This window comes from Polypterus senegalus, chromosome 16 (assembly GCF_016835505.1).
Source record: "Polypterus senegalus isolate Bchr_013 chromosome 16, ASM1683550v1, whole genome shotgun sequence".
In the NCBI taxonomy this organism is placed as follows: domain Eukaryota; kingdom Metazoa; phylum Chordata; class Cladistia; order Polypteriformes; family Polypteridae; genus Polypterus; species Polypterus senegalus.
In genome coordinates this window covers 67,051,050-67,074,800 of record NC_053169.1, presented here as the reverse complement: position 1 = coordinate 67,074,800, position 23,751 = coordinate 67,051,050, and the positions used below count along the sequence as shown (strand labels likewise).

Here is a 23,751-nt window from a genome sequence, read left to right as displayed (position 1 = left end):
CCATGACTCAATATTATGTATCAGAATAGTCACGGGATCAGCTTTCTTAATTCCTTTTCTGCTTCTTCCTTGCTAGCGAAGACAAAGAATTGACCCTGCAATTCCACTTTCAGTTTGGCCGGATACAAGAGGCTGTATTTGATGTTGGCTTGACATAACCGCTGTTTAATGTTGTAGAAGGCTGCGCGCTTAGTAGCTGTGGCTGGAGAGAGGTCAGGGAAGATACGAATGTGGTTATTTTCATATATACAGTAATCTCTTGCTTGTGTCTGAGGAGTGCCATCACCTTTAGCTTAAATGATAATCTTTCAAAGCGAATAACAAAAGATCTAGGTCTAACGGTATTTGATCCGCGTACACGATAAGCCGCTGCTATCTCAGAATCTGCTTTAAAGTCCTCCCCAATTATTTTAGAAAAAAGTTCAGCTGCGAATTTCACAGGGTTTGGACTTTCTCGATTCTCAGGCAGACCTTCAATTCAGACATTATTCCTTCTGCTTCCATCTTCCAAAGCAGCCAGTCTGTCTCAGAGTTTTTTGCATTCGGAGCTGACATTTACTGCTTTTTCTTCGGCAGTGGCAGCTAAATTTTCGGCTGTTTCAATCCGAGTCGTGAATGTCTACTTGACATCCTCCAGTTGATCAGCAAGCATGCTCAGTTTAACCAAGTTTTCCCGAATGTGCTCTTCAATTTTACCCAGCATATCTTTAAAGACTTTATTATCCTGCTGCCGCATCTGTCGCAGCTTTTCATTTGCCTGTTGCAGCTCCTGTCGCAGCCTTTCATTTGCCTTTTGCAGCTCCTGTTGCAGTTTCTCATTTGCCTTTACCCTTGCCTTCTCGCTTTTCTTTATCTCTTGCATGAGCTCAGTGAACATCACCTTCAGTTCAGACAATTCAATTCTGCTTTCTTGCACCGTAGGTGAAGCGGCAGGCTCTATTGTAGCCGGTGTCCCCTCTTTTCCAGGCTCGCGTGGAGTAATTGAAACTGTGGACTGCAAGGCCTTTTCCAGTTTCAGGTGATCTTCTCCAATCGGCGAGCTATCGAGACCTGCTTCACACACGCTCGTTCATTCGCTCCCCATTTCGCTCTCAGCCGGCGACGATGTAGCAGACCATCGTCCCGAGGAGTCTGTACTTTCACCTATCTGATCCAGGTCTGTCTCTGAAAGGCCGTATCTTGAACTAGAGCTTGCTGATCTTAGCTTGGGTGCAGCTTTAGTTTTCGGTTCTTTCGGACCCCCTTTCTTATTGGCCTTGTTGGCCATGTTTATATATGCTTACATATAATGTAGCAGTGCCCCTCGGGTTGAATAAATACAGGATATCTCAGGATAATACGCAGATAATATGAAAAATAACACCCACTTCAGACATCCATCTCTCGCAACGGACGAGACCAAATCCCCCACCTTCAGGGTCTTGTCACAGAAGGTCTCCCACATCACATTAGGATCGGTAGTCATATCCAAATTTGAATGCTCCTCACACAAACTGCATGCAAACTCATTAGAAAAAGCCTGGTCTTGGAGTTTGGCCAAGTCCAGGCTCATTTTCCTAGTAGGTGGTAACCTACTGGACCTAAGCTGTATCCTAAGAGTAGCAACCACAAGTCTGTGGTCAGAATTCACAAACTGGGCACTTCTGTATCAAGTCCAACGATGCGGTTCAGGGCACTGGAACCAGGACCCAGCGATTCGCAGCCCCTGACCTTTTGCAAAGTCAAGGAACATGGAGTCATTTTCACCATGGTCACCAGACCCATGGGGACCGAGACAATCCTCATAGCCAGTCCTGTCAGTGCCAGTGGTTGCATTTAAGTCACCCATGACCAGAGGAGTGTGACCCTGTGGGCACCCATCAACCACTGCGTGAAAAAGTGAATAAAATGTCTCCCTTGCCGAGACATCACTGACCGCGGTCGGAGCTTACACTGAGACAACAGATAAGGCACCCAGGGAGTGCTGTAATCTGAGTCCCATAATACGCTCATTGAAAGGAGTGACATTGGACACCATCGGAAGAAGCCAATCCGCTATAGCAATAGCTACTCCCTGAGTATGACAGCCATCAGACCGACCAGACCAATAGAAGGTGTACCCACCTACAGAGATCTGGCCAGTCCCTGGCCTTCGCACCTCAGAGAGTGCCACCACTGAAATGCAGAGTTTACGCAGCTCCTCCGACAGCAGAGGAAGATGATCATCTTGCCGGAGAGACAAGATGTTCCACACGCCCACCCGTATGGGCCACCTCAAATTGGGACCCGAGTGCTGCCGTGCAGTGGGTGATGACCAGTTCCGATTCCCAACAGACCCGACCCTGTTGGCTCTCCGACAGTTTTGGCTCTTCTGGGGATGGGGCTCCCGACGGCTTTTCCCCATCCCCTTCATGATCCAAGCAGCCTTCCTTTGGGTGGCTGCTGCAGAGCTACTCCCGCGGACAGCAAAAAAGGAGTCCTTTCTGTAGTCTCTGAACTTTGTAAAAAAATTTTTATGGTGGCTGGAGTGCCAATCCTGCCAACAGCCCCCAATGATTTCCCTGCTAGTTGGAGGACCGCTTGCAGGGCAAACTTAATTGTACTGTAGATTTAATTTAAAAATGATAAATTTGCCATTTTTAGCCATCAATCTACAGTCAATAACAAATAATGAAAAAGTGGTTTACAGAAAGGTTTTCAAATTTATTAAAAATCAAGAACTGAAAATTCTCATTCATATAAGTATTCAAAGCCTTAATTTAGTACTTTGGAGAAGCCACTTTGGAAACAGTTATACATTCAGGTCTTCTTGGGTGAGTCTTCACAAGTTAGGCACACCTGGCTTTGAGAGGTTTATTCCATTCTTCCTGGCAGATGCTCTTAAGACCCGTTAAACTGGATGGGATGCATCTGTAAACTGACACCTACAGGTCTCTCTACATATGTTCTGTGGGGTTTAAGTTTGGCTGAGCCACTCAAGGACAGACAGAGACTTGCCTGGAAGCCAGTTGCTCAGTGGCCATATGACTAAATCTAGGAAAAGTCCTGGTGGTTCCAAATCTCTTCCATTTCACCATTACCAAGGCCACTGTGTTTCTGGGAACATTTTAAAGCTTCAGAAAAGGTTTTATATCCTTCCCCGATTTATGTTTCACCACAATTTTATTGCGGAGATCTACAGAGAGTTCCTTAGTCTTCATGGCTTGGTTTATGACGTGACATGCAGAGGGAACAGGTGTGTGCCTTTCCAAGCTATGTCCAATGAATTCAATTTTGCAATCAAGTTCTAGACACATCTCACGTTTATTTAAAGCAAATAGGACACACCATGCCACAGTTTGGGATGCCACAGCAAATGATCTGAATACCTATAAAATTGAGAGATTTTAGTGTCTGACTTTTAATAAATTTGCAAATGAAAGTTTTATCACTTTCTCATTATGGGTTTTTGAGTGTAGACTGATGGGCAAAAATGGCAAGATTTAGATAGATCAGTGTACAAAGCAGTGGGTTTAATAGTAAAAATGACAAACTATAGAAATCAAAATAGTTAATATAAAGGTCCTGGCAAAAGCAACTACCATCTACTCATTTCTTGAAAAAAAAACAAAAAAAAAAAAAACACCCAGTTATAAAAAAATTCATCAAACCTGTGTCTGGCCTCTTTGAAACAATGCAGAACCATGAAGAGGTTTAAACAAGTCAACTTCACAGGAAATGCTTCTCAGCGATGTTAAATCTCTCCCATCACACCTGCACAGCAAACATATATATTCTACAAACCATTTTTTATCAAAAACATTTTTTTATCAAAAACAATACATAAATTAAACAGGCACAGCCAGTGCTGCACTTTAAATAATTTTCAGAGATGTCAAAGAGTACACTACTGCCCTGGGATGGAATAACAACATTTTCAACTTTGGAAACTGGCACTTTCGTTAAAAAAAATAAATAAATAATATCCAACAATATGCACCTCAATCAATATGTCAGTCTCTTAAATAATGGAATCATTTAGGAAATCTGCCACACAGTGCACTAATACCCTTCATATGTTAAATGGTCTTCCAAAAAGAATGGCATGTGCAATTAAATAGAAATGCTGTAATCTACATTTGGATACAAAGATGGAGACTTTAGATCTTTAGACTCTTTACATGAAGAGAGTAGAAAAAGCAGGAACAAGTGTCGTTTCAAATCTGAAAAGAACAGATTAAAGTTCATACTGTACAAATCAAATATCAACTTTAAAAACACAAATATAATTCTCTAAAAACTTTTCATCAAAACATTTCTTACCTTCTGTATTCATTTAAAATTATGTTTCTGAATGTCTCCTTTAAAAGTGTATTAAACGCCTCCATCACCTCATATGAATCAGCATCTGGAAATTTTACTTTTGAGAAACCATAAGCAATAATTAAAAGACTGATAATAAATTTCCAATAACAGTATATATTCTATCACAAGAGAATTGTTTCAAATTATAGAAAGAAAAACCCTAGAACAAATTTTCTAACATTTTCTATACATAGAGTATACACATGAATAATAACTATAGCTATAGCCAGATAAAAACACTTTTGAGAACGCTGACAAAAATGGTACATGATGACTCTTTTTCTAACAAGACATAAACATGAGGATGTGAAAAAAAAGAAAATTGTTCTTTCTAGTGACAAGTACAAAATGTTCTTTTCAGAAACAAGGTCAAATAATAAATGGCTAATAAAGCAGTTTTAAGTATTTATTCACATAGAAAGACCTTGCATAATACCATGCAAAACACAAGTTACATTAATTAAAACTGAGGAAAAACCTTTGGTTTTGGTGGTCAATTTGACATGACAAATCTGAGATTATGTAGGGTATCCCAGACTCAGTAAATCAGGCATGTCAAACACCACCATTGGTGGGCCGCTTCGCCTACCATACGTGCACTGTAACAAATACTTTACAATACTGAAAACTTTAAAAAATGTAACACTTTAAAGAAAAGCAATTTATTTCCATACAATCTCCATACAACAGCATACAATTAAGAGTCTTAGCCTCTTAGCTGGGTCCTTATATAGAAGTCTTTCAGTCTGAGATCTATTTCTTTTGTTCCGACCATTGGCATCTCTAGTTAGTAACCAGTTTGTCAATATCAGGCTTGAAATCTTGTGCAGCTGCAACTTTTATGAGGGATGATAGGTGCTTGACAGTAAGTCTTGAGCGATGTGGGGTTTTGGTAGCTTTCATTAACGAAAACAATTGCTCACAGAGGTAAGTGCTTCCGAACATAGACAGTACTCTCGATGCCAACTTACGGATCTGCACATACGAGGGTGGCAGGTAAGCATACTGTACAAGCCTGGCACAACAATTTCATTGTATTTTGCCTTCAGAATAGAATCTGACTGCAGTTTAATCAACTCCATTTGGATATTCTCAGGTGCATTCTCAATATTGTAAGAGTACGGTGACGTAAACAGTGCAAAGTCCTGTTCGTGTGAAGTGAAATCAAGAAAACGCTCACTGAATTCATTGCTCAGTAATTCAAGTTGGAAAACAAATCCTCCAAAAATCTAATTTTACTTTACTAAGTTTACTTCATTGTTTATATTGTAAAATAAGCCGATATGCAAAAAGCCCCCGACTTACACTAATTTTACAAATTCAAAATCACAAAAATTTGTTAATAAACAACTCACCAACTTCTCATGTCCACTTAAGATCTTCAGCTTTAGTCTGCACTAACTGTACGTTACAATACTTGCACAAAATTACATAAAACTAGAGCAAAAGAACGCGAAAATATCCATCTATCCATCCTCTTCCACTTATCTGAGATCGGGTCGCGGGAGCAGCAGCTTGAGCAGAGATGCCCAGACTTCCCTCTCCCGGGCCACTTCTACTAGCTCTTCCAGGGGAATCCCGAGGTGTTCCCAGGTCAGCCAAGAGACATAGTCCCAGCATGTCCTGGGTTTTCCCTGGGGCCTCCTCCCGGTTAGACATGCCCTGAACACCTCACCAGGGAGGCGTCCAGAAGGCATCCTGATCAGATGCCTGAGCCACCTCACCTGACCTCTCGAAGCGGAGGAGCAGTGGCTCTACTCAGAGTTCCTTCCGGATGACTGAGCTTCTCACCCTATCTTTAACACCAGAATTACCAGAGCCTACAAAAAAAACTTGTAGATCTGTCCCACCTTAAATCGCTTTGTACCTCTCCGTCAGTGTCTTTTGTCCTGTAAATGTGTCAAGAAGCAGCAAGCAGCCTGCTATCACACCCCCCACCGCCGCACAGTTTTCTCAGCTCAAGTCTGTTTACCTGCATGTCAGTTGCTTGGAGTTGTATAGAGTGAGAAGTCAAGCAAAATCACACTTTTTATAAATACTATTTCCTTATTTGGAACACATGCATTTCATGTGTGTTCCGTGTCAACAACTATCTATGTACATACAGTAAACACATAGTTAAAACAGAAACATTTTTCATGTTTTAGTAATTATTGACAAAATGTAGACATAAAGTGTATAATGTGTTAAGCCTGAATTCCATCCATCCATCCTCTTCTGCTTATCCGAGGTCGGGTCGCGGGGGCAGCAGCTTAAGCAGAGAGGCCCAGACTTCCCTCTCCCGCCACTTCTTCCAGCTCTTCCGGAGAATCCCAAAGGCTCCCAGGCCAGCCGGGAGACATAGTCCCTCCAGCGTGTCCTGGGTCTTCCCCGGGCCTCCTCCCGTTGGACGTGCCGGAACACCTCACCAGGGAGGCGCCCAGGAGGCATCCTGATCGGATGCCCGAGCCACCTCATCTGACTCCTCTCGATGCGGAGGAGCAGCGGCTCTACTCTGAGCCCCTCCCGGATGACTGAGCTTCTCACCCTATCTTTAAGGGAAAGCCCAGACACCCTGCGGAGGAAACTCATTTCAGCCGCTTGTATTCCCGATCTCGTTCTTTCGGTCACTACCCATAGCTCATGACCATAGGTGAGGGTAGGAGCGTAGATCGACTGGTAAATTGAGAGCTTTGCCTTACGGCTCAGCTCCTTTTTCACCACGACAGACCGATGCAGAGCCGCATCACTGCGGATGCCGCGCACCGATCCGCCTGTCGATCTCACGCCCATTCTTCCCTCACTCGTGAACAAGACCCCGAGATACTTGAACTCCTCCACTTGGGGCAGGATCTCTCCCCCAACCCTGAGAGGGCACTCCACCCTTTTCCGCTGAGGACCATGCTCTCGGATTTGGAGGTGCTGATTCTCATCCCAGCCGCTTCACACTCAGCTGCGAACCGATCCAGAGAGAGCTGAAGATCACGGCCTGATGAAGCAAACAGGACAACATCATCTGCAAAATGCAGTGACCCAATCCTGAGTCCACCAAACCGACCCCTTCAACACCCTGGTTGCGCTTAGAAATTCTGTCCATAAAAGTTATGAACAGAATCGGTGACAAAGGGCAGCCCTGGCGGAGTCCAACTCTCACTGGAAACGGGCTCGACTTACTGCCGCAATGCGGACCAAGCTCTGACACCGTTGTACAGAGACCTAACAGCTCTTATCAGGGGTCCGTACCCCATACTCCCGAGCACCCCCACAGGATTCCCGAGGGACACGGTCAATGCCTTTCCAAGTCCACAAAACACATGTAGACCGGTCGGGCAAACTCCCATGCACCCTCCAGGACTCTGCTAAGGGTGAAGAGCTGGTCCACTGTTCCGCGACCAGGACGAAAACCACACTGTTCCTCCTGAATCCGAGGTTCACTATCCGACGGACCCTCCTCTCCAGAACCCCGAATAGACTTTTCCAGGGAGGCTGAGGAGTGTGATCCCTCTATAGTTGGAACACACCCTCCGTCCCCTTTTAAAGAGGGGACCACCACCCCGGTCTGCCAATCCAGAGGCACTGTCCCCGATGTCCATGCGATGTTGCAGAGACGGTCAACCAAGACAGTCCTACAACATCCAGAGCCTTAAGGAACTCCGGGCGATCTCATCCACCCCGGGCCCTGCCACCAAGGAGTTTTTTGACCACCTCGGTGACTTCAGTCCCAGAGATGGGAGAGCCCACCTCAGAGTCCCCAGGCTCTGCTTCCTCATTGGAAGGCATGTTAGTGGGATTGAGGAGGTCTTCAAGTACTCCTCCCACCACCCACAACGCCCCGAAGTCGAGGTCAGCAGCGCACCATCCCCACCATATACGGTGTTGACACTGCACTGCTTCCCTCCTGAGACGCCGGACGGTGGACCAGAATCTCCTCGGCCGTCCAAAGTCGCTCTCCATGGCCTCCAAACTCCTCCCATGCCCGAAGTTTTGCCTCAGCAACAACCGGCCGCTGCTCCGCTTGGCCTGCCGGTACCTATCAGCTGCCTCCAGAGACCCACAGGACAAAAAGTCCTATAGGACTCTTCTTCAGCTTGACGGCATCCCTCACCGCCGTGTCCACCAACGGGTTCGGGATTGCCGCCACGACAGGCACCACCACCTTGCGGCCACAGCTCCGTCAGCCGCCTCAACAATAGAGGCACGGAACATGGCCCATTCGACTCAATGTCCCCACCTCCCTCGGGACGGGTTGAAGTTCTGCCGAGGTGGGAGTTGAAGCTACTTCTGACAGGGGACTCTGCCAGCCGCTCCCAGCAGACCCTCACAACACGCTTGGGCCTACCAGGTCTGACCGCATCTTCCCCACCATCGGCCAACTCACCACCAGGTGGTGATCAGTTGACAGCTCCGCCTCTCTTCACCCGAAAGTGTCCAAGACATATGGCCGCAAGTCCGACGACACGACCACAAAGTCGATCATCGACCTGAGGCCTAGGGTGTCCTGGTGCCAAGTGCACATATGAACACCCTTATGCTTGAACATGGTGTTCGTTATGGACAATCCATGACGAGCACAGAAGTCCAATAACAAAACACCGCCGGTTCAGATCGGGGCCATTCCTCCCAATCACGCCTTCCAGGTCTCACTGTCATTGCCCACGGAGCATTGAAGTCTCCCAGCAAAACGAGGGAATCCCCAGAAGGTATGCCCTCTAGCAACCCTCCAGAGACTCCAAAAGGGTGGATACTCCAAACTGCTGTTCGGCATACGCACAAACAACAGTCAGGACCCTTCCCCACCCGAAGGAGGGAGGCCACCCTCTCGCCACCGGGTAAACCCCAATGCACAGGCTCCAAGTCGGGGGGCAATAAGTATGCCCACACCTGCTCGGCGCCTCTCACCGGGGGCAACTCCAGAGTGGTAGAGAGTCCAGCCCCTCTCAAGGAGATTGGTTCCAGAGTCCAAGCTGTGCCGAGGTGAGTCCGACTATATCTAGCCGAACCTCTCTCCTCGCGCAGCACTAGCTCAGGCTCCTTCCCTTCAGAGAGGTGACATTCCACGTCCCAAGAGCCAGTTTCTGTAGCCGAGGATCAGACCGCCAAGGTCCCCGCCTTCGGCCACCACCCAACTCACACTGCACCCAACCTCCTTGGCCCCTCCCATAGGTGGTGAGCCCATGGGGAGGAGGACCCACGTTACCTCTTCGGCTGTGCCCGGCCGAGCCCCATGGGTGCAGGCCCGCCACCAGGCGCCGCCATCGAGCCCCACCTCCAGGCCTGGCTCCAGAGGGGGGCCCCGGTGACCCGCGTCCGGGCAAGGGAAAACGTCGTCCAAAGTTTTGGCTCTTCATCGGAGGTTTGTTGAACCGCTCTTTGTCTCATCCCTCACCTAGGACCAGTTTGCCTTGGGTGGCTCTACCAGGGGCATAAAGCCCCGGACAACATAGCTCCTAGGATCATTGGGAATGAATTCCTGAATATCAAATAAACACTTTCACAAGAGGTACAAATATAACAAGTGCGCTTCTATTCAAGAATATAACTGCAGAAGAAGAACCCGCTTTAGGGTGCGACATTGACACGCATTTGCTATGACCTCTTCGGTTGCACAATGGTATCAACTGTTGGCTGGTAATCAAAACTTCACAGGTTCGACCCCAGACGAGTCCATTTTGAGAAGTGAGTTGCTCTTATTCTGACTATTTTAGAATAAAAACATACATTTGATTTCAGTCTGTAATAGTCGGTGTAAATGTATGATACTTGTAAAGTAGCTTTGTTTTGTTTTTTTAATTCAGTTTTATTCTCTCAGTCGTGTTCACGATCCTATCACCCCCGAAACTGCTGTTTTCACATAAAGACATGCTATAGCTCTGCAGTCCACTTGTGACTTTACGCTGTAGGAAGTAAGTAAATAAACCAAGGTAAATAAGTAAATAATATTCGATCTGGCTCTTATATACAAAGTACAGCGACGGCAGCTTTGACCTGCAGCTACAGACTCTTCAGTACACAAGCGATTCTCCATGCTAGTGTTTAGATCTGGACGGTGTATGTGCCCCCAAAAAAAGTTTAACTGCATTCTCATACCATTTAATTGCATTCTCGCACTTTTGCCATCGCTGTACTTTGTATATATACACGGGAAGCTCTGCAGTCTACTTGTGACTTTACACTGTAGGAAGTAAATGAATGAATAAAGGTAAATAAGTAAATAAATAGATGACGTTTCCGGTACTGTAATGCCATGGGAAAACGCCCTTTTGTCAGAAGGCGGAAGTAAGAAAAGTCAATAAGTAACGCCGAAGATGCAGAATGAATCAATCACAAATGATAGTATTCATTTTGTACAAGTTTAGTGCTAACTAGGATCTGTCATGTGGGCCGCACTGATTTCTGAGAGGGCCGCGTGTTTGACATGCCTGCAGTAAATGATTCTAGGTCTGACCCTGAAAATTAGGCATTGAAGAGATTAAAAGGAGGTAGACTGGAGAGAGGCAGAGATAGAAGACTATATTTTGTTAAGTCCAAAAGCAGCAGTAGCATCTTCTTTGTATATAGTATTTAGTTCTTTTGATCGTACATCGCTTGACTTTCAGTTAATAAACCTTTGTTTTAAAACGTTGTCTTCACGACAAATTTACTATTTAAAAAAAAACGCCAGTTATAATTGGATTTAAGTTAATAACAATACATAGAGGGCGGCACGGTGCAGTGGTAGTGCTGCTGCCTCACAGTAAGGAGACCTGGGTCCTTCCTGCGTGGAGTTTGTATGTTCTCCCCGTATGGGTGCTCCGGTTTCCTCACACTGTCCAAAGACATGCAGGTTAGGTGCATTGGCGATCCTAAATTGACCCTAGTGTGTGCTTCTTTAATATGGCCTTCTCATAACTTCACTTTATCTTAATCCTGATACTCTGTATGTTCAATTCATCATAATAACTATTCATGGTGGCTCTAAAATCCGTACTGACCCCTACTCTCTCATTTCTTTTTCCAGTTTCTCTGTGGTGGTGGCCTGTGCCACCACCAACCTACTCAAAGCACCATGATGCCCCAGCATTGATGGACTAAAAGCCAGAAGTCCACGTGATCATCATTATCATCATCATCATCATCAAGTCCTTCCGTGAAAACCATAAATACAAAGAGGACTGTTTCATTTATGTTAGCTAGATTGCCCAGAGGGGACTGGGCGGTCTCATGGCCTGGAATCCCTGCAGATTTTATTTTTTTCTCTGGCCGTCTAGAGTTTTTTTTTTGTTTTTTCTGTCCCCCCTGGCCATTGGACCTTACTCTTATTCTATGGTAATTAATGTTGACTTGTTTTATTTTCTTACTGTGTCTCTTATTTTTCTATTCTTCATTATGTAAAGCACTTTGAGCTACATTCTTTTGTATGAAAATGTGCTATATAAATAAATGTTGTTGTTGTTGTTGCTTGGTGTGTGTGTGTGTGTGTGGGCCCTGCATTGGACTGGTGCCCTGCATGGGGATTTGTTCTTGCCTTGTGCCCTGTGCTGGCTGGGATTGGCTCCGACAGACCCCCGTGACTCTGTGTTAGAATATAGCTGGTTGGAAAATGACTGACTGACAATACATAGGAACTATCATTCTAGAGAACAAAGCCGTTAGATCTCTTTTGTATAAAGAGTTAAATTACAATATTATAAAAATAAAATATTAATCAACCACAGGCGTTGGTTTATGAGATGAAGTGGAGAATCAATGTATGAAAGTGCAAAGTGCTATAGATGGGCAAAAGGAACGTCGATTATAAATACAAGATGGAAAACACTGTCCTACAGGAAGCAACATCTGAAAATAATTTATTGATTTATGTTGGCACAAAATTTTCATCATCTATTCCATTTGCAGAAATTATTAAAAAGGCAAATAAAATGTTAGGTTATATTGTAAAAACTGTTGAATGTAAATCGAAAGATGTTAAGCTCACACTAGTGAGACCATACTGTATCTGCAGTATTGTGTATAATTCTGGTCACCACGCTACAAAAAAGACATAGCAGCACTTGAAGCTGGTCAGAGAAGAGTAACCAAAACCTGTCCCAAAACATAAGAATGTCATACTCCAATAGACCCAGGAAATTAAACTCATTTAGCCTCAAACAGAGGAGACTGTGTGGAGGCCTAATCAAGGTGTTCAAAAATGTTAAAGGCATTGATAAAGTAGAACCAGTGGAACTCATTCAACTAAACAGTGAATCATACACTCAAGGACACTAGTGGAAAATAAGGGAAAGTACATTTAGGACTGAAATCAGAAAGCACATCTTCATGCAAAGAGGCATTGGAATCTGAAACAAACTACTGAGCCACATAACTGAAGCAGAAACCCTACTGACTGTTAATACAGATGGAGCCACGTCAAATAGCCGCGGCCGTGTGAATGGCGTGCGAATGGCGTACGGCTGCCCTATGCACGCCGTGATCCCCCCCTCCCTCTACTGATAGAAGGCGTGTCAAGATTTCACAGTAAACACGCCCATTCATGCCCTATTTATTCATTTACCTGGTTCCACCACTGGATGGCGCTTTGTGCTCAAGAACACGTTAACACACGCCAGCAATTTAGCTGCACTGAGTTGCAATCACGTGATTTTAACATTATATTTTATTATTATAATTATAATATTATATTATATTATTATATAGGAGCTTCCCTGTCTGCCTATCATATAGTGCCTTTCCTTCCTACCTACCTATCTATATATCTATCCCCTTAGCTGTTTTTTATATATCTATTATACAGTGCCTTCCCTGTTTATTTATATATCTAGTGCCTTCTCTGTCTGTCTGATTGCATATAGCGCTGAACTTACTGCTCTGTACTATTCTGTCCTCTGCATGTCCTGGAGTACAAAAGAAACAGCACCATACAGCAACATGTGCGAACTGGCAAGATCGGGAAAAACACGCGTCACTGATTACAAACCGCAAGATGAATGAAAGCGATAATATATGTAAAAACATCATCGCACTAATGCAATATTATTTGAAAGCGAATAGCGTCAGATCGGGTTTGAATATGCCTACATATTGCATGTACTGTGCGTTGAAAGTGCTGCACTGAATAAGCTGACTCCTTCTGTAACAGCGTGTATTCAAACCCGATCTGACGCTAATATTGCATGTACTTAACTATTTTAGAATAAAAACATACATTTTATTTCAGTCAGTCTGTAAGAGCCAGTGTAAATGCATGATAATTGTAACGGTTAGCTTTTTTTAAATTCAGTTCCATTCTCTCAGTCGCGTTCACGAAACCCCCCCCCTCCCCCTCTGACAATGCTGTTTTCACATAAAGACGCGCTATAACTCAAATGTGATTTATTTGGAGACGCTATAGCTCGAATGTGATTTATTTGGAGACGCGCTATACTCGAATGTGATTTATTTGGAGACGCTATACTCGAATGTGATTTATTTGGAGACGCTATACTGAATGTTATTTAAACAGGGAAGAAAGTACAATGTCAGGTGCTCATTCAGTGTAATAGGAACCATAGCACAGAGAGATGTGTACACTGCAACAAGTACACATGTCGTGAATGTAGGAAGGGTGTGTGGAATTGTTAATATTTGAATGTGATGATTTTATACAGCACGGATCGGAAATCAGCAATTCTTAGCATTGCACCACGCAAGCTGTCGTATCAACCGCCTACTGTAACTTGCTTTATTTTTTCTTCACTTATAGTCTAGAATAAAAGTGCACTTGTTTTTATTCTTGTACACCAACATATGTTCCTGTGTTTGAGCGACATGGGCATGCTCAAAAATAGACGTGTAATGCCACGAAAACTGCATGCAGGCACTTCAGTTCGCAGCATTGGTACGAGAATGCAGTCACAAGTACACTGCAGAGCTACAGCGCATCTTTATGTGAAAACAGCATTCTCAGATGGGGGGTAGGGAAGGATCCTGAACACGACTGAGAGAATGAAAAGTGAATAAAAAAAAACTAACCTTTACAAGTATCATAAATTACACTGTTACACACTGAAATCAAATGCATGTTTTTATTCTAAAATAGTAAGAATAAGAGCAGTTTACTTCTCAAAACAAAGTGGTGCAGGATCGAACTCACGGTCTTCTGACTCGCAGTCGGAGCTGATTCAATTGCGCTTACGGAGGCAGTCGCGATAAACAAGTGTCAATGTCGCATGTTAAGGCGGTTTTTTCTGCAGTTATATTTTTTGAATAAAAGCATACTTGTTCTGTTATATTTGTTCCTTTTGTGAAAGTGTTTGATATTTGGACTTCAGGCTTCATACATTATATAGTTTATGCTTACATTTTGTCATTTACTACTACAATATGAAAAACGTTTCTGTTTTAAAAATGTGTTTACACGGATTACTGTAGAAACGGAACACACGTGAAAAGCGTGTATTCCAAATAATGATCTATTATTTCCTCTCTAAAACTCCACTTCACTCCCAGATAATCCAACAAGGCATGAGCTGGGAGAAGTTTGTGCACGTTCTAAGTCGTTCGGGGGATGGAATAGCCGGCTACTTGCAGCTTTTCTTTTATCAGCACATTTAGATTAACAAAAGACACTGGCGGAGAGGTGAGAACGGTTTTAAGAAGCGATTGACTAGTTTTGGAAGAATACATTTTATTTCTAAAGTCGTGTGTGCGTGTTTTAATTGTTGGGGGATTGTTTGGGTATTTAAAAAAAACATTTACTTGAACCAACTACTTACAGTAAATGGGCAAAAAATGGGAGACGCCTTTGTTTTAAATAGTCAAAGAGTTGGGCTAACAATAATAATTATTATTAATATTATTACTGGTCATAGAAACAAATGAAAACAATAGTTAAACACTTGATCATATGTATCTGTGCTAGTTTGTGTTTGTGATTATGTGACCCATAATAATTTTTTCTCAGTATAAATAATTTTTTGGGTTTTAAGAACTCCATCAAAAGAGCAAACACAAACTTAGGTGAGAAACCTCAGTGGAGAATCCTGACTATGACGTGCGCTAATTGCTCTGTGTGTGTTTTTTGGCGGGGAGGGTTCTTTAGACCTGTCTACGCAAATGTGTTTGTGTTAAAGCCAACGGAGAAATGCAGGAGCGCACACACACACACACCTCTCATCCACAAATGCTTTAACTGTTGTCTTGTAAATCGTTGATTAAACCTATGAACACAGCTGTTCAGCAGTCCTAAACACAAGCGCATGGTCTATTTTTGTCCTTAATTAAAAGACATCAATACGTTAATAATTAACACAAAGATAACATTGTTTATTTTGCTGAATAAGGTAATAAGCTATATTTAAAATAAAACAAACCAGGAAGTAAGTGTTTTATACATTAAAGTACTCTGTATAACCAAGTGCCCTAACAAACAGCAACAGTGTACAGTACAGACAAAGAGTGTGTGTGCTGGTGGGGATTGGAAGGTGAATTAGGATACCTCATTTACAAGACAAAAGACGGTCTGAGGTGTGAATGCAGCTCCGCTTTGCTCTTCGGTGTGTGTGTGTTTTTTTAGGTTACTAGGGGTGCATTCTTAAATTCAGTCTGTCTAAATCTTTATAAACGCCAAGTTGGAAAATCATGTTTGAGAAAATGACAACAACAATTAAAATCTTGATCATTTGCGTCCGTGCTATTTCGTGCTTAAGTGACCCAAAATATTTTTCTTAGTTTTCTTAGAACTTCATTAAAAGACAAACTTAGGAGGAGTGGAATGTGAGAAATCTCAACGGAGAATGTACTGACTTCTCCTTATTACTGACTGTTAGATGGTGCTAAAATGTTTTTTCGTCCTGCTGGCGCAAATGTGTTTGTGTTAAAGCCAGCTCAGACAAACCTGACGAATGCCGGAGCGCACACACACACACACACACACACACGGTGGCACTTTGGCAGTTAGTGCTTCAACGTTAAACGAAGCCCGTAAACTTGATCCTGAACAGCAGACTGACTTTAACAATAATAGTTGATTGTTTTATATTTATGTTTTTGTATATACTGTATTTTTAAATGTTCAAATGAACGTTTCAGAGTATATAATTTGTTGTGTCATCTGTTTACAGTGTTGGCTGATTTTGTGATTGAGACCCATGGGTTACATTGAACTGGAGTGGGACAAACGGCAAAGCCAAATTGTCCAAGAATTTAAAAGAGAATGTGCACGAGACTGTCATGCAGAGATTTCCGGATCTGACAGCGCACCACTGGTTCCGAGTCGGCTATTCCATCCCCCCAACGACTTAAAACGTGCACAAACTTCTCCCAGCTCATGCCTTGATTGATTATCTGGGAGTGAAGTGGAGTTTTAGAGTGGAAAGAATAGATCATTATTTGGAATACACGCATTTCACGTGTGTTCCGTTTCTACAGTAATCCGTGTAAACACAACTTAACTGGGTCGGGAACACTTAATATAAAGCATTTAATGTGCTACATTAATTAATGACGGGTTTGAGAAAATCTAGTAAATTAAACATTCATTTTAAGATTTAGTTTAGTTTGCGACATTCTACTGACAAAATAAACTATTAGAATAAAGTGGAAAATGTCGACTTTAATCTCGACATAATTGGCGACAATAAAGTGGAAATGTCGAGAATAAAGTCAACATGTCGACTTTAATCTCGACATTTAGATTTTTTTCTTCACTGTGTCCGTATTTTTTTCACCGTGGCCCTAATACGCTTCCGTAATGTACACTGGCTCTTACAGACTGACTGAAATCAAATTTATGTTTTATTCTAAAATAGTTAAGTACATGCAATATTAGCGTCAGATCGGGTTTGAATACACGCTGTTACAGAAGGAGTCAGCTTATTCAGTGCAGCACTTTCAACGCACAGTACATGCAATATTATTTGAAAGCGAACAGCGTCAGATCGGGCATATTCAAACCCGATCTGGCGCTATTCGTTTCAAATAATATTGCATTAGTGCGATGATGTTTTACATATATTGTCTCTTTCATTCATCTTGCGGTTTGTAATCAGTGACGCGTGTTTTTCCCGAACTTGCCAGTTCGCACATGTTGCTGTATGGTGCTGTTTCTTTTATACTCCAGGACATGCAGGGGACAGAATAGTACAGAGCAGTGAGTTTAGCGCTATATGCAATCAGGCAGAAAGACAGACAGGCAGAGAAGGCACTAGATATATAAATAAACAGGGAAGGCACTGTATAATAGATATATAAAAAACAGCTAAGGGGATAGATATATAGATAGGTAGGAAGGAAAGGCACTATATGATAGGCAGACAGGGAAGCTCCTATATAATAATGCAATATTGTTTGAAAACGAATATGTAAATGCATGATAATTGTAAAGGTTAGCTTTTTTTAAATTCAGTTCCATTCTCTCAGTCGCGTTCACGACCCACCCCCAAATCTGACAATGCTGTTTTCACATAAAAGCGCTATAACTCAAATGTGATTTATTTGGAGACGCTATAGCTCGAATGTGATTTATTTGGAGACGCTATACTCGAATGTTATTTATATAGGGAAGAAAGTACAATGTCAGGTGCTAATGTAATAGGAACCATAGCACAGAGAGATGTGTACACTGCAACAAGTACACATGTCGTGAATGTAGGAAGGGTGTGTGGGAATTGTTAATATTTGAATGTGATGATTTTATATAGCACGGATCGGAAATCAGCAGTTCTTAGCATTGCACCACGCAAGCTGTCGTATCAACCGCCTACTGTAACTTGCTTTATTTTTTCTTCACTTATAGTCTAGAATAAAAATATTTTACTAACTAGTTTTATTAATTCATTATTTAATAATAAATAGCATAATCATCATGGGTTGTGTATTGAGTGATTTAACTAATCTGTTTTATTAATCGGTTTGTTGTTGTTTTTTTTACCACGTCATCTATTTATGAAACTATGTTGACAATACAAGAACTGCCTATACAGTATATTAAAGATACGGTATAGGGCTTCCTGGACACTGCAGTTAACTGAAGCATTCAATGCTCCATCTGGCGGGATTATACAGCATTGCAACCATCTTTTTAGAAAGCGCATGGGGGCGTTTATGGGGCGGGGCATCGTTAACTGCGTCATCGCGGGGGATCACATTCCGTGCACGGATCGTGCATGGTCCTGTCATGGTCCTGTCATGCTCCAGGCGGCTGTTTGACGTGGCTCCCACTGTAAGTATCTGGAGGATATATTGGTACAGTTTCAGCTAAACAAACAGGCTCGATGGTCTAAATGGTATCAGTTTGTCAAAATTCTTTTGTTCTTATGTATAGTATTTAAACTAATACATTTTCTAAGGGTTAGAGGCTAGCCAAAACAAAGCCTTTAAGTTAAAAGATCAGGTCAAATTGTGTAAATTATAGGACAATTTGCTGCAGTTGGATCACATGTGAATTGATGAAAATTAAATAAAAAAAGCATGGAAATCGGCTATCAAGCACATATCAAAACAGTGAGACAAAGATTTAAACCAGGAAAAGTCCTGTTTTACTAACAATAGGGCATTTATTATTTAGCATGACATTCAAAAAGATTTTAGTAATATACAGTACAGGCCTTATTTGTTGCATTGAGCTGAAGGATCTATTTTTGTCAAAACTTTTATCATGTTCTAATAAGTAAAATGGCAAAGAGAGAGAATATGTTTTAAAGCTCGGCTGGATTATCTAATGATAAAAGCAATAGCTATACATTTAATCATCTGTAGAGCTAAGGCTGGAGTTATACTTCACGCAACGCGACGCATGCTGCAGGCAGACGCTCCTGCTACGCAAGCGTTGTAATGTTCATACTTGCGCGCGTACTTTACGTAAATTTGGAGGAATCCACCAGGTGGCAGTGCGAGATATTATCACGGTGAGAACATATTCGGCTTCTCTGTGTTGTGAATTGCCTAGAACACCTATTAAATTCTGATGACACCTTACCGCAATATCTCTGAAAAGGATGTTTATTGATTAAATCCATCAATCCAGGCATGTGTACATTCCAGCAAGCATTGGGCACGAGTGAGAAACAGTCCCTTGACGAGACCTCAGCTCATCACAAAGTGAATACAAGCACATACATACACTAGCATCATTTTAGCGGCACTAAATCCCCAAATCTGCATATCTTTGGAAGGAAACTGGAGTACAGTGTGGAATACAAGCAGGAAATACCAGCAACATAACTCCCTGCTATTGCTCCACCACCGTGACACCCCCATGTGTGTAATTATTCCCCCATGTGTGTAATTAACAGTATTCATTATTTAAATGAAATTATATGTAAAATGTAACATACACACTTTAATGCATTTCATCATGAAAGTGATATCAAGTATAAATCTAAGGATTCTAAATGTGCAGAGAGATGGAATATCATACATTCAATTTGTTCTGTGTGGCGATCTATTGCTGCTTTCTGCTGCTGTCAGGTCCAAGAAGCGTGTAGCGATTAAAACCTGGGATGACGTTTACAACGGTCTGCTTTAATGATAAAGTAAACTATGAGGTTAAAGTGGACATTTCGAGATTAATGCCGAAATTTCCACTTTAATCACAAAATACACCTTTTCACCGTGTCCTTTATTTTTTTCTCAGTGGCTCAAATATAACGCTATACATTATGCTGCTGTTGTGAAGTTGCAAAAATAAAAAAATTAAAAAGACGGCACAAAAGATGGTATGTGAGACTTTTAAAATGTATCGTGTCATTACGTTCGGGAACTATCTACATGTGACAGAAAGCCTCTATGCAGATCCTAAGGGATGAATGCTTCAATGTGGTGAAGCAAAATGCCGACATTAAGATGCATTTGTGGTGCTTTTATATTCAAGCGTCGCATATTCCTGATCGTAATGACACCAAAAATTTTAAAAGTCTCACATACCATCTTTTGTGCCGTCTGTTTTTTTTTTTTGCAACTTCACATCGGCAACATAATGTAAAGCGCTGTATTTGAGCCACTGAGAAAAAAAATAAAAGACACGGTGAAAACGAGTATTTTGTGATTAAAGTGGAAATTTCAGCTTTAATCTCGAAATGTCCACTTTAACTTCGTAGTTTACTTTATTATTAAAGCACACCATCGTAAACGTCATCCCAGTTTTTAATCGCTACGAGCTTCTTGGACCTGACAGCAGGTAAAGTAAAAAAATAAAAAATAGACGGCACAAAAGATGGTATGTGAGACTTTTAAAATGTATCGTGTCATTACGATTGGGAATATGCAACGCTTGAATATAAAAGCACCATGAATGCATCTGTATGTCGGCATTTTGCTTCACCACTTTGAACCATTCATCAAACAGCAAAGTGCGCACATCGATCCTCGAAGGATCTCCATAGAGGCTTGCTGTCACATGTAGATAGTAAACAGAGACTCTGACGTCACGTTCCAACTTTTAGCACACTGCGCCCACCGACTTTTTGCTGGTATTGCAACTCGCGCACGCGTCGCATTAATTTCTGAGGACCTGCTCAGAGGATGCGTGAAATGAACGCGGGGAACGCATGGCAGCCATGATGCGGGCGCGTACGCGTTCTGAGCGTGATGTATAAATCGGCCCTGACATAATGTGTTCATGTCATTTCCCATTATTAAAAAAAATTTGAAATTAAAGAATGTTTACCTCTTAAGTGCTCTTCTGTTTCAAGTCTTATTTTATTAATGGCTTCATCCCTAGAAATCTAAAAATATTTCCATGTCAGCAATATAAAAATCCACTGCTAACTGTATAAATGAAAACAATGATAATCAATGTTGAAAAGTCCCTAGACCTAGTAAGACTTTGCACATTTCTGTTAACAGTATAATAAATTAAATAATGGGCAGGGATGATTACTCTACTTCTGTTTTGTAGAAATTTGTCATTATATTAGGGCAAAAGTCACTGTAAGCTACCTGGCACACTGGTAAGGTAAGTACAGAGGTACTTTAAATGAAAATTTAAAGAGGTCTGACCAACAACATTTTCTCCTATCAAAGGTCTGAACCTCACGTTTGTGCTATGATTCAGATCCCTATATATGTAATCACTGAATGTCTATAAAAAAAAAAATAACACAGTATAATTACCATAGCATTTCAACAGTATTTTCAATTTTTAGTAAGTACTTTAAACACATGGACCCTATGAATTTAACCTCCTTAGTGTTAGACCCGAGTGTTAGTCGGGCTGTGAAAACCGTGCTAATAGTACAGAGAATCACTCAGGCTGTAAAAGTGCTCTCAATGCTGCCATTACTACAGCTACAGTATATTCAGTCATAACAAGGTCCACTTTCAATGGCTGTGACTGTGCATTTAAGTCCTACACTTAATCATGTCTGCTACAGATGCAAAAATATTTCAGTTTCCCATATTGGGAGTAAATAGACAACAAGCTTTATACAGTAAAGGATACAGTATGCATGTTTAATTCATCTTACAGAGTTTTGTTTGTTGCTTAAGTGTGTTTTTTGATTTGAAGACATTGTGTCAGAAATGTACTAGAGGTCCAGTACTAGATGACTGGTTGCCTAAGAATAATTAACAAATGGTGTTTGACTACCTAAATTACAGATTCTTACCAGAAAAAAAAATGTGCAACTCACTTTATCATGATTAAAGTCAGAAAGCACTGCATGGATCTTCTCAGAAGCCAACCTGCAAGTATAAAAGTGAATATATACTGTATATAAATATTTTTTTTTATTTTGTACTTCCTAATTAATTTAAAATTATTTATATAATTTTAACATTGCATTTTAAAACCTATACAGTATTCTTTGTACTGGCTCCAGGTTAAAGACAAAATAAAATAAAAAAGTACAGTATGTACAATAAAAATTTACAATAACAACTAGTGACTGCAATTTTAGCATACTATTTTGAAACCCATCTAATTCAATTCAGATATGTGGGGGCCAATGCCTACCTGGCAGAATTTGGCTAAGACCAGGAAACAAATCCAAACAGGGTGCCAGTTAATTTAAAAGCTCTGTCATGTGCCCTCTCACACTAACATAGGGCCAATACCAAATTGCCAATTGATCACACACACACAGGTATTTGTAGAGCGAGGAAAAAAATCCACTTGCACCAACAGTGCACACAAGTACACTGTATACAGACAGCCACCTACTGATAAGTATTTGACCATGGCAATTGCAAATTCTGATCACATATTAAAGAAAGTTTAATATTTATTTTTATTAACAATTATTCATTTAAATATAATCATGTGAAATTAATCTTGAAATATCAAACAAAATGTAAAAGAAACCTACATATGAAATTGAGACAATAAGATTAATTTACTAATTGATTAACCCTAACATCATAATGCAATCATTTTTCTCACTCATCTTCCTATGACAAATCGAAACTGGTTCGATATAAATTTCACACAAACATTATTAATTTTTTCCCCACAAAAAACAATGGATACATAGAATAGGTTATTAGGTAGTATCATAGATAAAGATATTTGGGGAACCTTTAAACTTGACTTCTCAGGGAAGTTCACTTAGAAATTTAAGTAAATAGATTTGATATGTTTTGAGGGCTAAGTGGCCAGTTCTTATCAAAACTTTTTTAAAATGTCCTAATTAATTTTGCAATATTTGTGATACACAAAGGCAAGCAGGCATTTTAATTGATAATTATATGTCACAAAATTGCTGTTAAAACCCATGTATATCATGATCCTAATTTTTCATATAACAAATAGCTTTAAAAATAAAATATATAATGTGAAGACAAAACAAGAGCTTTTAAAAACATAAAAATGGATATTAATTTTCACTACAATTAAATAATCTGCAAATTCAATTTGGATAAAACTTAACATGTCTGAAAAAGCTGAACTAAACTATATAAAATAAAATTATCTGTGCAACTGTGAGACTGATTTTTCAGGTGAATTTGTTCTCTTAACTTACTGGCCAGCAAGCTCGACCATTTCTGGAACAGCAGCAAACAACTTTTGGGGAGTTCGTTTTGATAAACCATGATCATTTGCCAGCTGCAGGATACCCTGAATGATCTGCTGTGTCTGTTTGACTCCAACTTTAATAGCATGGCAAAAATCCTGTTGAAGTACATTTTCTGCTGAAGCTTCCAACATAACTTTAACACAGGAATAAAGAGCATATACAAAAGATTACTCACAAAGAAACTTAATAATAATGGCACACATTCTTTATATTGTATTAGAAAAGAAAAATACCAAGGTTTACATTTTTCAGAAAGAGTTTTCAAATGCAAGGAATCAATAAATAAACATGTATTCAAATAAACCATCTTCAAAGCACTACAAGATGTCAAAACTTGAAATTGAATGGTGTAATTATGCAGTTTTAAAGTCTGAATGGTATACACAATTTTTTTTCCCAGGTACAGTAATATTGTCATCCTGAAATTCTTTCAGTTTTTAGGAATCTCTTAATTTTTTTAACTTCTAGTTCATTCCCCACT

At 41.0% G+C, this 23,751-nt stretch overlaps 1 protein-coding gene across 1 annotated transcript in view; it reads right to left on the bottom strand.

Annotated features, from left to right (window-relative positions):
- Nucleotides 1-23,751, bottom strand: part of LOC120516496 (polyribonucleotide nucleotidyltransferase 1, mitochondrial) — a 128,117-nt gene that overhangs the window by 59,328 nt on the left and 45,038 nt on the right. Inside the window, exons 9-13 of the mRNA XM_039738200.1 lie at nucleotides 23,217-23,403; nucleotides 21,888-21,939; nucleotides 20,924-20,981; nucleotides 4,282-4,378; nucleotides 3,630-3,732 (exon numbers count right to left, since the gene is read on the bottom strand). Of these exons, the coding sequence (XP_039594134.1) occupies nucleotides 3,630-3,732; nucleotides 4,282-4,378; nucleotides 20,924-20,981; nucleotides 21,888-21,939; nucleotides 23,217-23,403 (497 nt within the window). The remainder of the gene's footprint in view (nucleotides 1-3,629; nucleotides 3,733-4,281; nucleotides 4,379-20,923; nucleotides 20,982-21,887; nucleotides 21,940-23,216; nucleotides 23,404-23,751) is intronic.